Raw genomic sequence first — 12500 nt, 5'->3', positions numbered from 1 at the left:
GGGAGTCATAGGGCACAGATCTGTATAGCAACAAAGTCTACCAACATGTGCGTTTTGTAGTAAAAAAAAAAAAAGGGACAGCTTGAGGGCGTGTTATTCACAGGACACTGACCGAAGACTGACGTTTTGAGGGGGCCGTGAGTAGCGAGAGGGAGGCATAACCTTCGAGTTTCTGCTAGAGGAGAGGAGGAGGTGGAAAAAAGAGAGGGAGGATGAAAAGAAAAAAGATTGAAAAGGAGAGATGTAGGAGTTGTTTTCTCAAAGTCGTCCGCCTACTCACCTTCCCTTCATCCTTTGGGCTGTCACTCAGGTGGACCACGGGTCCCGGATGTGCTTTAGTACATCTGTGGATGAGACAGGGAGAAGGTATAAGATACATATAAACATGTAATAAACATGTAATAATACATAATACACATGTACTAACATGTAATAAACATGTCATTGGACACGATATATTTATATGCCAAAAGTAACATCAAACACCGATCAACCAACCGCAAACGAGAGGCGAGCCCACCGGCAATCTTTCCTTACAAGACATCAAGTTAAAACCTATCTAGCAGGCAAGGTGAACTAGCTGCTCACTTTCATTACTTTTGTAATCCCGGAGAGGGCAAAGATTCATAGCCAACGGCGTGTCTGGCTGCATTCCAGTTGAACTGAATCAATTTATCCACATCTGCTGCACCAGAGAGCCCTCCCAGCTGAATCCCATTGTTACCAGTGACCTTCTACACTAGGCCCCGTGCTACAGTACAGAGCTAGCCAAGCTAGCAACAAGCTATTCACCACACAGGAACTCATTACATTACACGATGGAGTAAAGTCAAAGTAAGCACCATAGAGATTTAGATTTGATTCTAGCGACTGTAGATACCTGTAAATATATTCTGTTCTTTGCTATATGGCATTAATCAAGTCCAGTAAAAAGCCAAGGTGGTACACAGAAACCTATTACAACAAGCAGTACAGCTCCAAGATGGCCGACAGCCAAGGCTTCAACCTGCCATTTGACATCAACCACAGAGATAGATTCAGATGGTTACGGTTATTTTTTCTATTATGATTCAGATAAATTATGCTCTTTTCTTGACGGTATCACAAGCCATTCGCGACACAGAAACCATTATAGATACTACCAATCCAGCAAACCGTTGGCTACAAAGGAACCCATTACAGGACACCACTGTGGGTGTTCCATACACCACGGATCTGAGGTGGAGTAAAGCCAAGGTATCTCCAAGCCATTCACTAGACAAAACAAACGATTTCTCACGACAAAACAGTACAAATCCCAGATGGAGTAAAGCCAAGCTAGCGACCAAGATGGATAGATTCTGTTCAACAAACTCCAGAGCCAACGGTATCAACAAACCACGGGCTACACAGGACCCAATCCCAGAACAAACACGGTGGAGTCAAGCCAAGATATCAGCAGGCCATTGGTTACGCAGAAACCCATTACAGTACACACATTACGAATCCAAGATGGAGTCAAGCCAAGGTATCACCAAGCCATTGGCTGCGCAGAAACCCATTACACTAAACTTCCAGTCCAAGATGGCGGAGAGCCAAGAGCATTGATTTTCTGGCAAGAGCAGCCCCCAACAGACACCCATCAGGAGCCCACCACAACCATCATGTATATGGAGCAGTTATCATTGGCTTTCATCCATCTTTTATCTGTAGCATGCGGTTGTTGTTGGCTTGCCAAGGTCAACGTTGTTGGATCTCTAGCAATGCTCATGTCTTTGCATTCCTGATGACCCCTGACCTTTAGTCTCCCCAGTGTTTTGGCTGTGTGTTTGCTGTTCGGTAGCCATGTGAGTGTAATGTGTCAGTGATTCCTGGCTCTGACAGAACATAGCCTGCAGGAGGATGGTGTTTCATGATGGATGGACGATTTGGACAAAAACCTTTGTTATTCTCGACAACTTTTCCGATTTCAACAACACTGTAGAGAAGTAGTCTTTGTGATGTTAAAAAAAACAAAAACGATTCTTTTATTGCCTCGAGCACAGAAGGGAGGACAGAGAGTTGAAAGAGAGGACGTTTTGAAAAGGTTTACCGAACAGTCAATTCATCAAGGTCTTCAATTTGCAATATCACAAAAGCTGCCAAAGAACCATGGAACAAAGCAACCACAGAATGACAGACGTCACCACAAGAAACCATTCAGAGTGTTCAGCTGGTATTGTACAGAGCTGCTTCATGTGGTTAGCTGCAGTAAAAGGGTTCAGGGTTGAGAGCTGTACAGGGCCGTAAACACAGAGAAAGACAAATACTTCACATGGCGGACAGGCAAGCGGATGGACAGACCTCGTCTGCCCGCTTGCCTGCCTGAACTTTGACCCCAGCCCTCATCGTGGCGCCGGGGGGGAAATTACAGACAGGGCAGGGTCGGAGGGCGAAGAGAAGTGGACGCACACACGCACGCAGACACACACACACACACACACACACACACACACACAGATTACCACATTGCAGTAGGGAAAGACACAGACACCTCATGCACCGGCAGGTCCCTGGGAGCCATGGCAACAGATGAACCCAGAGGGTCTGTCAGCTTTGGAGGGAGGATTGTATTGAATGTGCAGAAAACACACAAACACACACACACACACACACACACACACACACACACACACACACACACACACACACACACACACACACACACACACACACACACACACACACACACACACCAACAGTCTCTTCTGGCATTTCTATTTCCGTTAATGTGAGATTGAATGATACACCGTAGCCAAAAACAAAAATCCTCCAGAAGGTTTTCATCACTCAGGAGATCATTTTCAGCCGCCTAATATCAAGCCTGTCTCAGATGTCTGCCCTCTCTGTGGCACGGTGTCACCTGAACCACGTGGCTCCCCCGAGGGTGATGTCACTCACCGTCCCGTCATAAGCTCCTTCTCGCCGACTCATCGCGCCGTCAGCCACGCTGACACTGCAGGGGCCGTACGCAGGTTCACCCCCGGTCGACACGGTTATGTCACCATAACGTCACAGCAGCAGCGGGATACAGCCTGTCTGAGCCGCGAGAAGATTCCGCCCCTTCTGAGAAACGACCCCGTCCGTCGACACTGGCGTCGTAGTTATTCAACGCTACTTATTATTGTACCCCGACTTTTTCTCGTGTGACTGTTTGTGTTAGCACAGAGAGTCCAATCTGGTGTGATTAGGTGGAGTCACACGTGTGTGTCTTCAGTGAGGCTTCCTATTGTCTGGCTATGAAAGCTTAGGATAATGAAAATCATTATGCTTTGTAAGGGCTCACAAAGGCGCACGTTGTCGAATCCTTCTGCGGAACAAGACTAAACAGCGGGCCGGCGTGGAATCTTTGATCTTTCTCCTTTCTTCAGGTTTCATTTCCCTCCAGAACATGTCTTTAATGGCACTTCAATTATTAAAGGAGGATTTTGCTCGCACGTCTGAAGGTGTGAATCTGGAGTGTATTGTAACAACTGATAATGTAATAGCACCGGATAATGTCGTCACGTGTGCATTTAGAATGGGATATACGGCTCTGAGTACAACTTTTTTGGTGAATAATGTAGGAACTTAATCATTGTTGGGGGGAGTCATAGGGCGTGGTCCTCTATATATTAATCATAATAACTTAATCATTGTCTGCACACACACACACACACACACAGACACACACACACACACACACACACACACACACACACACACACACACACACACACAGGGGTTTAGGGTTAAGGTTAGATTGATTATATGGAACATTTGACCTATGGAGGAGCTCTTGAGCTCGATGGGTAATATTGTCAAGACAAAAGAGGGAAACCTATATGAACACGATATCATTCGCATACCTATTTGTCTTGTGCGTGTGTGTGTGTGCGTGCGTGTGTGCATGTGTGAGTGTGTGCATGCGTGCGTGCATGGGTGCGTGCATGGGTGTATGTGTGTGTGTGTGTGTGTGTGTGTGTGTGTGTGTGTGTGTGTGTGTGTGTGTGTAGCCTATAGCCCATAGTCCAGAGCCCGTAGCATCTCCACTCATGAGGATGATTGGGATATTTCCCAAGCAGAACCATGAAGAGAGGGAAGCAGAGTGTGAGTGACTGAGCCTTGGCACCAGTTGGCTATACTGTCAATGTTTGCTGGCTCTCCAGTACCCACACAGGACACTTCTCTCTCTCATTAACACTGAAGGCAATAATAAAACCCTCTCTCTCTCTCTCTCTCTAGCTCTTTCTCCCCCTCTCTCTCTCTCTCTCTCTCTCTCTACCTCTCTTTCTCTCTCTCTCTCCTTCCCTCCCTCCTTCCCTCTCCCACCCTCTCTGGAGAGAAGCTCGAAGGTGCCAAACTAATTTCCCAACATGCTGCGCCTCCTCAAGCCAGGCTGCATATAAAGATGGTAATTCACACTCCCTCTGCTGAGCCTATCATTCCCCCCCTCAGACACACACACACACACACACACACGCACTACACAAACCACACATGCACGTAAGCATGCACACACATGCACATGCACATGCACACACACACACACACACACACACACACACACACACACACACACACACACACACACACACACACACACACTACCCATGTACGGGCACAGCGTGAACTGTGTTCAATCATTTGTTGTTGTTGTTGTTGTTATTTTTATCCCTGTCTGCAGACATCAAACCAGGTTTTGGATTTGCTGCAGTAACCTTTAGTGTTCTTCTCCACCCATCTCCTCTCAGTCATCAAGCCCTCCTCCTCCTCCTCCTCCTCCTCCTCCTCTCCTTCACCAGATTGATTAGTGGAAAGAGAAACATGAGGGAAGAGGTGGAGGGATGGGTAGAGGGATGGAAGGAGGAGGGGAACTGTTAGTATGTGTCTCCATTATCAAACGCGCCTCTCCTCCCCTCTCTTCTCTTCTCTTCTCTTCTCTTCTCTTCTCTTCTCTTCTCTCCTCTCCTCTCTTCTCTTCTCTTCTCTTCTCCTCTCCTCTTCCATCTCTTCTCCTCTCTTCTCTTCTCTTCTCTTCTCTTCTCTTCTCTTCTCTTCTCTTCTCTTCTCTTCTCCTCTCCTTTCCTCTCCTCTCCTCTCCCCTCCTCTCTTCTCCTCACCTCTCTCCTCCCCTCCTCTCCTCACCTCTCCTCTCTCCTCCCCTCCTCTCCTCTCCTCTCCTCTCTCCTCCCCTCCTCTCCTCTCCTCACCTCTCTCCTCCCCTCCCCTCCTCTCCTCTCCTCAGGGACGTTCTGTCTCCATTTGCCCTGCTGCCAGAGAAGGCAGGCCTGACAGAGTGAGATTACATTAGACTGATAAACTCAGCCTTAATTAGGAAATAATGGGCTAATTAAGGAAACACACAAACCATTACCGCCGTCATGGCAAGATATAGGAAATCAGCGTGGAACACTTTCCCAACACCGAAGTACAAGCGCAGCTCAGTGTTGGGCAAGAGATGACCAAACAGCAAACGTTTGGCATTCATGAGACACATTTCAATACAAGATTTTCCAAAATGTATTCTGTATCCTGTACTCCCTCACACAAAATACCACTGTTTTCTTGAATCCTTTAAAAAATGTTCCCGTTATTTCTTTCAAACAACATTTTGGGCTTCGTCTCCTCCGAGACCTGAGTTTCGGCGGTGGCAGAAGCAACAACTCTGTCGTGGTAATAAAGCTATTCCCCCACCGGCCTCGCTGTTTCTGCTTTGATTTGAAGCAGCGCTTTTCCTTCCCTCTCCGTTTATTACCCCGACACTAAATCTAGGGCCTCCGTGAGCTCCTGGAGGAAAACACCCAGACAGAGAGCATTATGGGTAGGAGGGGGGTTCAGGTTCCGTCTTGGGAATGAGGAACACAAGGCAAGCGGCAGACCTTCTTCAAATGAGGCCTTGAGGTATGAGGTGGGGGGGAGACTTGATGTGTTTGATCGATGCTTCCCAGGAGCTGGCATAGTGATGGTCTATTGTGTTTGCCGTCCATTGGGAGAGCCCAGGAGCCAGGATGCTAGTGCATCATACATTGTATGTACTATCCAATAACGTTCCTTCCCTGCCAGCACTGCAGCTGTATTGAGATTAATGCAGTGGACCGGTGAGTCTCTCACTTCTCATAATGGAAAAGCAAATTCATTTTGGATCAAGTGCCTCCCCATTCATATACAATTCAGAAGGGAAGTGGGAATACACATGTTATGAGAGTCTTGGCAAAGGCTTATAGACTTACCGTAAGGAAATAATCCATAGGAGAGCTCCACATAATTAAGTGTGTGTGTGTGTGTGTGTGTGTGTGTGTGTGTGTGTGTTATTGTGTGTGTGTGTGCATGTGCATTTGCGTGATTTGCATGTGTGTGTGTGTGTGTGTGTGTGTGTGTGTGTGTCTAAAATGCACAAGGTTAAAATCATGAAAGCAACGTGGATGTACAAGTTGCTTTGCCAATTTAATACTTGGCTACACACACACACACACACACACACACACACACACACACACACACACACACACACACACACACACAGACACACACACACACACACACACACACACACACACACACACTTTCCATTAGGGAAGCCTGTCCTCAGAGGGAGCTATCGAGCGTAGGAACGAAGGTTGGAAGGATAGTCTCATCTTTATTCAAACTGTATACGCGTTGGGAAAGCACTTCAGAACAGTCAAACAATGAAGAGCTCATGTTGATGAGGAGTGAAACCTTCCGGTTCATTGTTCCTTGAACTACTCTTCAAAAACCTACTTCACCAGGCTGTCTGAACATAACATAACATCACTGTGACAAATGTTAAGTTGTTTTCACAAGCGCGATAGAAGTACGGGTGTCAAACTCCCAGAAAGTAACATGACAGGAAAAGTATATTTAATACATTTGTGACGGGCTTATATCAACAGCTTATATCAAAAGCCACAAATGCTTGCGGAAACGGTTCCATAACATTGACAGAAAGTCAGACTTCAAGGTCAACGCCCTCCATGCCGGCAAAACATCTCCGAGTGCTATGCGAGGTCCCACCCAGTGGCAGGCTGCCAAGACTTCTACTGGGATGTACAGTGATTGACAGACAAGCCGCCCACATTCACAGTCAGAAGGCTGCTCGCAGTGGTTAAGACATGTCGCCGTTCAGAGTGTGAGAGCCAGGTGTGTTTGACACACCGCAGCTGAGGTCCCGTCAGATTCACACCTGAGGGACAGCACGTAGGTGACAGCTTGTAGGTGTGTGAATTCAACTGAAAATAAAAGGCTTTCCAAGTGACAGAGAAGGGGCCCACGGGCTCCGACTGTGCGTCTGAAGGTGTCGCAACAAGTAGATTGTTTCCTGCGTGCGTGCGTGTGTGTGTGTGCGTGTGTGCGTGTGTGTGTGTGTGCGTGTCTGTGTGCGTGTGTGTGTGTGTGTGCACGCATGTGTGTGCGTGCGTGCATGCGCGCGTGCGTGCGGCATGGCTGCCGATATTACACCACAACACACTATGTGACAGCAAAAGGTGTGTGTCAGTATAGGGTGGGTGTGTATGATGTGTATTGAGTGACAAGGCTTTCACACACCTTTCAAGTTGTGGAGTGTAACATTTAATAACAGCCGCTTTGCGGAGGTAGCACTGCCAGAATCCTCCCCAGTAATAAACAGCCCAATGCAATCCTTCCTGACAGACAGCACACAGGAGAGCGAGGCTGTTGCTGAGTAGAAGTATGAGACGCATAGCAAAGTCTGCTAATAATAGCAATAATATGCCCCATAGCTTCTGTGGCGATGCTACGCTTTAACCCCGACCCACGTCAGACACAGCGGTCGCTGTCCTAACGACCTGACTCATCGCTGTCAGTGATCAGTCAGAACACCGTCGCGGCTGTCAAGTCGTCGTCGTCGTTGTCGTCGTCGTCGTCGTCGTCATCATCATCGCCATCGTCACTCTCATCATTATCTTCATCTTCGTCATCATCACCGTCATCGTTGACTTCGTCATCATCATCGCTCTCATCATCATCTTCGTCATCTCCATCATCATTATCATCATCACCACCACCATCATCATCATCACCATCATCACCGTCGTCATCATAATCATCATCATCATCATCACCACCATCATCATCACCATCATCACCGTCGTCATCATAATCATCATCATCATCATCATCATCATCATCATCATTAGTGGATAATGTAATTGTGTTTTCTCTGACAGAACTCACAGTTCTATAGCCTTGTTCCACATGATGACGTATCCTGACAGGATGAAGGATTCGATGTTGACGATGTGTGTGTTTCCACGCTCCGTCCCCACGTACAGCCACTTACTCTGGAACGGGAGGTGGCAGAACGTGATCCTGGAGGGGAGCAAGACACACACAGAAAGAGACGGTTACAATACGGTACACAATGTGTGTGTGTGTGTGTGTGTGTGTGTGTGTGTGTGTGTGTGTGTGTGTGTGTGTGTGTGTGTATGTGTGTGTGTGTGTGTGTGTGTGTGTGTGCCCGTGCATGCGTGCATACTTGTGTGCATTTGTGCGTGTGTGTGTGTGTCTGTGGATGTCTGTGTGTGTATCTGTCGGTGGGTGTGTCTGTCTGTGTGTGTGTGTGTGTGTGTGTGTGTCTGTGTCTGTGTGTGTGTATGTGTGTCTGTCTGTGTCTGTCTGTCTGTGTGTGTGTCTGTCTGTGTTTCTGCACTATTGCCCATACATGTCCAGCCCTAGCTCTGTAATTAGTGTTCTACCTCTGAGAATAACCACCCTAATAATTACCATGCTCACAGTATGAATTTCAATTTTCCACAATTATATCATAATTATGTTTGGGCTAATTGTGTAGCCTATAGGTTTATATAGCAATATCCTGCAGAGTCAATTGATAATTGGTAAACTGTTATCTTAATTAAAAAATACCGGCTGCTGTGTGACTGTTTTCCAAATTCCAAATGAGAGAAGCAATGAAGCGTCACAGAAACAACAGCATAACATGTTTATGTTCTGGAGACACCCTCCAAAGACGAGTCTTCAGGAGCAGGACAGAGTCAGGGTACTTGATTTGATTAACTCCCCTATTGAATATGGATGTTTACATTGGTGGAGAGCAAACAGCAGCAGCAGTTCATTGACCTTGTGTGTTCTGCCCACCGGCAGTTCAGATAGGTCAAACATAACTGAGTGGTGAAACTGTATTGATTAAATCACAGAATGTTCTCTGCATTGGACTTTTTATTTGGTTAGGTCTGTGTCCCTGGCTTCCAATAGGCTGCCAGTCAAAGCTTCCCCTGGCCAGGTGCTGGTATGTCAAGGCCATGGTTGACATCGGCCATCATGATGGAGTGCATCTCGACTAAAAAAAAAAACAGCGAAAAACACCACCTCTGTTTGGAGTGAAGGAGGCTTCACTCAGTGTTGCCAGTCAGATAGTCAGAGAGAGAGAGAGAGAGAGAGAGAGAGAGAAAGAGGAGGGGAGAGAGAGGGGGAGAAAGAGGGAGAGAGACAGGGAAAGAGAGAGAGAGAGGGAGGGAGAGAGAGACATTGAATGCGCTGTGTTACGGATGGGGGCGCACTCCCCAGCGCGGTCCCTAGGTGTCTCCCTCCTGCCGCCCACTGTGCCGCCTCACTCATGGACTCATCACCTGCACCTGTGTTTAATTGTCACTGATGCTTTATGTACCCTCACTTCCCTTCACTCTCCTCAAAGTGTGTTTGTTGGTCGCTTGAGATACGTAAGCCTTTGAATATAGTATACCAGTACTGTTTTTGGAGACTGTGTTCCCCCCCTTTTGTTTTCGAGGTAAGCCGGTGTTTGTGTCCTGTTTTGCCAGTTCTACTTTAGGTAAAGAACGGTTTGTTTGGTACCACTACCTACTCGTCTGCCTCCCTTTCTATGCACCGCACCTGGGTCCGCTTACTATACCAAAACCTTACAGCCTTGTATCGACTGTTCTCTTGTCTGTTATCTTTCTTTCCCTCCCTCCCTCCCTCTGTTATCTTCCTGGCATATGTAGCCCAGAGCCGTGGAACCCCAGAGCCCAGAAGCAGGCTGCAGGCAACAACCACCAAGTCTCTCGAAAAAACTGTTAAAAGCAATTACTGGAGCAATCACTACTCTAGCCACAAGCTTGTTTCTCTAATACGTTCTGGTGAATGGTGCGTTTTATTCCATGAGATTAATGAGACATATGTTTTATTATTCAAACTTTTATCTCCTAAAAGTAAGTCTTCTACTGTAGACTCCAGTATAGAAGTCTGTAGTAGCAGGAGTGCATCGTGTATAACAGGATTTTTGGGATGTACTCCAGTTTCGGCTTTTTTCAAACCGCTCCAACAGCCCCGCATCCGACGACATTTTTTACATTACCATCTTAATGACACATTTAACATTTGGCCTAGATTATACCGCTGTAATGCTCTGACCGCATATTGCATCGTCACCAGTCCATTCCAGAGCGGCATTGTGTCCAGCAGCAATGGAAGCGGAGTTGATTTACCTTCACAGGGCGAAAACGCGATGCCCTCTGCAGTATAACAACCCAACGCGCTGCGGCCTCGGCTTGAACAATGGGACGGGTAAAACTGGCTTTCCATCAACAGTATTACATTCTAATAGGTTATTATGGGAGGCTGCGTGCAGCCAGGCTGTGGTCCATTACCAACGGACATTACACGAGTAACCAGCCTGCTGCTGCTGCTGCTGCTGCTGTTGTTGCTCTGTAACAGCACACCGACGACACAGCTGCACGGTTCGTCAGACAGCCTACACAGTATTTAATACTGGGCAAATACTTATCAAATCAACAAAACAGAGAGACACCACACATACTGTACACACAATGAAAAGGACCTGCCAGTCAACGACGGTATTCAGAGATGCATCCGAGTGGTTTCATGAAACAAAGAAACTCCGACCAAAAACCGAAAGTAGGAGGGTCTGTATTCGACACGCCGCTTGATTGATGAAACGAAAATCATTACCATGACTAAAATGATTCACACCTGAGGCGTACTCGCTAGAAATGATCAAAACGGGTCTTTCTTTTGATTCTTGTGAATGGCCCTCCTTAATGTTTCATCTGAATCTTTTGCCTACTTTTGTGACAGCAATAGTGATACAGTAGGCGAAAGTCACGTAGGCCGTGGATTGGTCAGTGACCTCTGGGGTAAAGCGACCGAACTAAAGATTTTTCAACGATTCGAGTTTTTCATTCTTCGCTCAACCCCACCACATGCCAGCGGCTGCCCACGCCTGGTCTACACCACGGAACGGCGATTATGTCAAAATGATGAAACGATCAATACCACCTCATTGTTCATGTGACATGTGATGTATTCAGAGGTATGCAGCGCGGGTACTTCCACAGCACAGTAATTCACTCAGCATTACCATCCCTCATCTTTATAAGCACCTTACCCCGGGAATAAAGATCAACACACACTAATTCACTCCTGTCCATGCTGATTACCTCAACTGGGGTATAGAGAATACACACACACACAAATGCACACCGAACGCGTGCACACACACACACAGGCGCATGCACACACACACACAGGCATGCACACACACACACACAGGCGCACCCACACGGCTCCGCTGACCCAAGAAGACCCAGGATTATTAGATAGGAGACAAATGAGACTGCAGACAATTCAATAAGGATTTAGACCTCTACGGTGCTCTGGGAGGGCACGCTGCAACCTGGGGGGCGGCAGCTGCTTAGAGGTGAGATCATATCTGCCTTCACTGTGCTCAGAGCCTCTCAGGCTTCATTTCATATGTGTGGTGCTCAGAATATACAATAACTGAGGGCAAATTAGAAGTAAGGTTCATGGACACACAGATTCAAAGATAACACTCAAATCAGGTGATATTCATGGTTCAATTGCTATCCAATTTTGCTTCCCTTTGTTCGAAAAGGAACATGCTGTGCTAATCAAAATCATGTGGCTTTGTCAAAATGAACTGAAAAGCCCTTAGCAAACAAATTGTACACACCCAAATTGTTCTGATGTCTCATGCCTCCTAGTAATAGGAATGAGAGTGTTTTTTTTCAAATCCGAGCCTGGGTGGAGGTATACATGGAATCAGTCAGTCCCCACACAGGCAATTAGGACGCAGGAGGCCGTCCATCTCAGACAGCCCTCTGTGCCCTGCACTGGCCCGCCCAGACGACCTCACTCATTTAGACTACATTTACATAATTCTAATTTCACTGGGAAAACAGAACCTTGATGAATGGAGAGACAGGTACAAGGTGGGGGGGGGGGGGGTAGGGGTGAGAGAGGGAGGGAGTGAGAGAGAGAGGGAAAGAGAAAGAGAAAGAGGAGGGGTGTGGAGATGGGGAGAGGGGGGAGACGGAGTGAGAGAGAGAGAGAGAAAGAAAGCGAGCGAGAGAGAGAGAGCGAGAGAGATAGAGAGAGAAAGAAAGCGAGAGAGAGAGTGGGAGAAAGAGAAAGAAAGCAAGAGAGAGAGAGAGTGAGAGAGAGAGAGCGCGAGAGAGAGAGCGCGAGAG

General features: G+C 47.2%; 1 protein-coding gene across 1 annotated transcript in view; it reads right to left on the bottom strand.

Annotated features, from left to right (window-relative positions):
* The window catches only part of stxbp5l (syntaxin binding protein 5L), a gene marked incomplete at both ends in the record, with an annotated part of 122645 nt that overhangs the window by 52439 nt on the left and 57706 nt on the right, over nucleotides 1–12500 (bottom strand). Inside the window, 2 exons of the mRNA XM_083681437.1 lie at nucleotides 281–344; nucleotides 8212–8346. Of these exons, the coding sequence (XP_083537563.1) occupies nucleotides 281–344; nucleotides 8212–8346 (199 nt within the window). The remainder of the gene's footprint in view (nucleotides 1–280; nucleotides 345–8211; nucleotides 8347–12500) is intronic.

The sequence above is a fragment of the Argentina silus genome (assembly GCF_951799395.1).
Source record: "Argentina silus genome assembly, chromosome: 12".
NCBI lineage: Eukaryota > Metazoa > Chordata > Actinopteri > Argentiniformes > Argentinidae > Argentina > Argentina silus.
The sequence above is the reverse complement of the archived record's forward strand: the minus strand, read 5'-3'. Positions and strand labels throughout refer to the sequence as shown.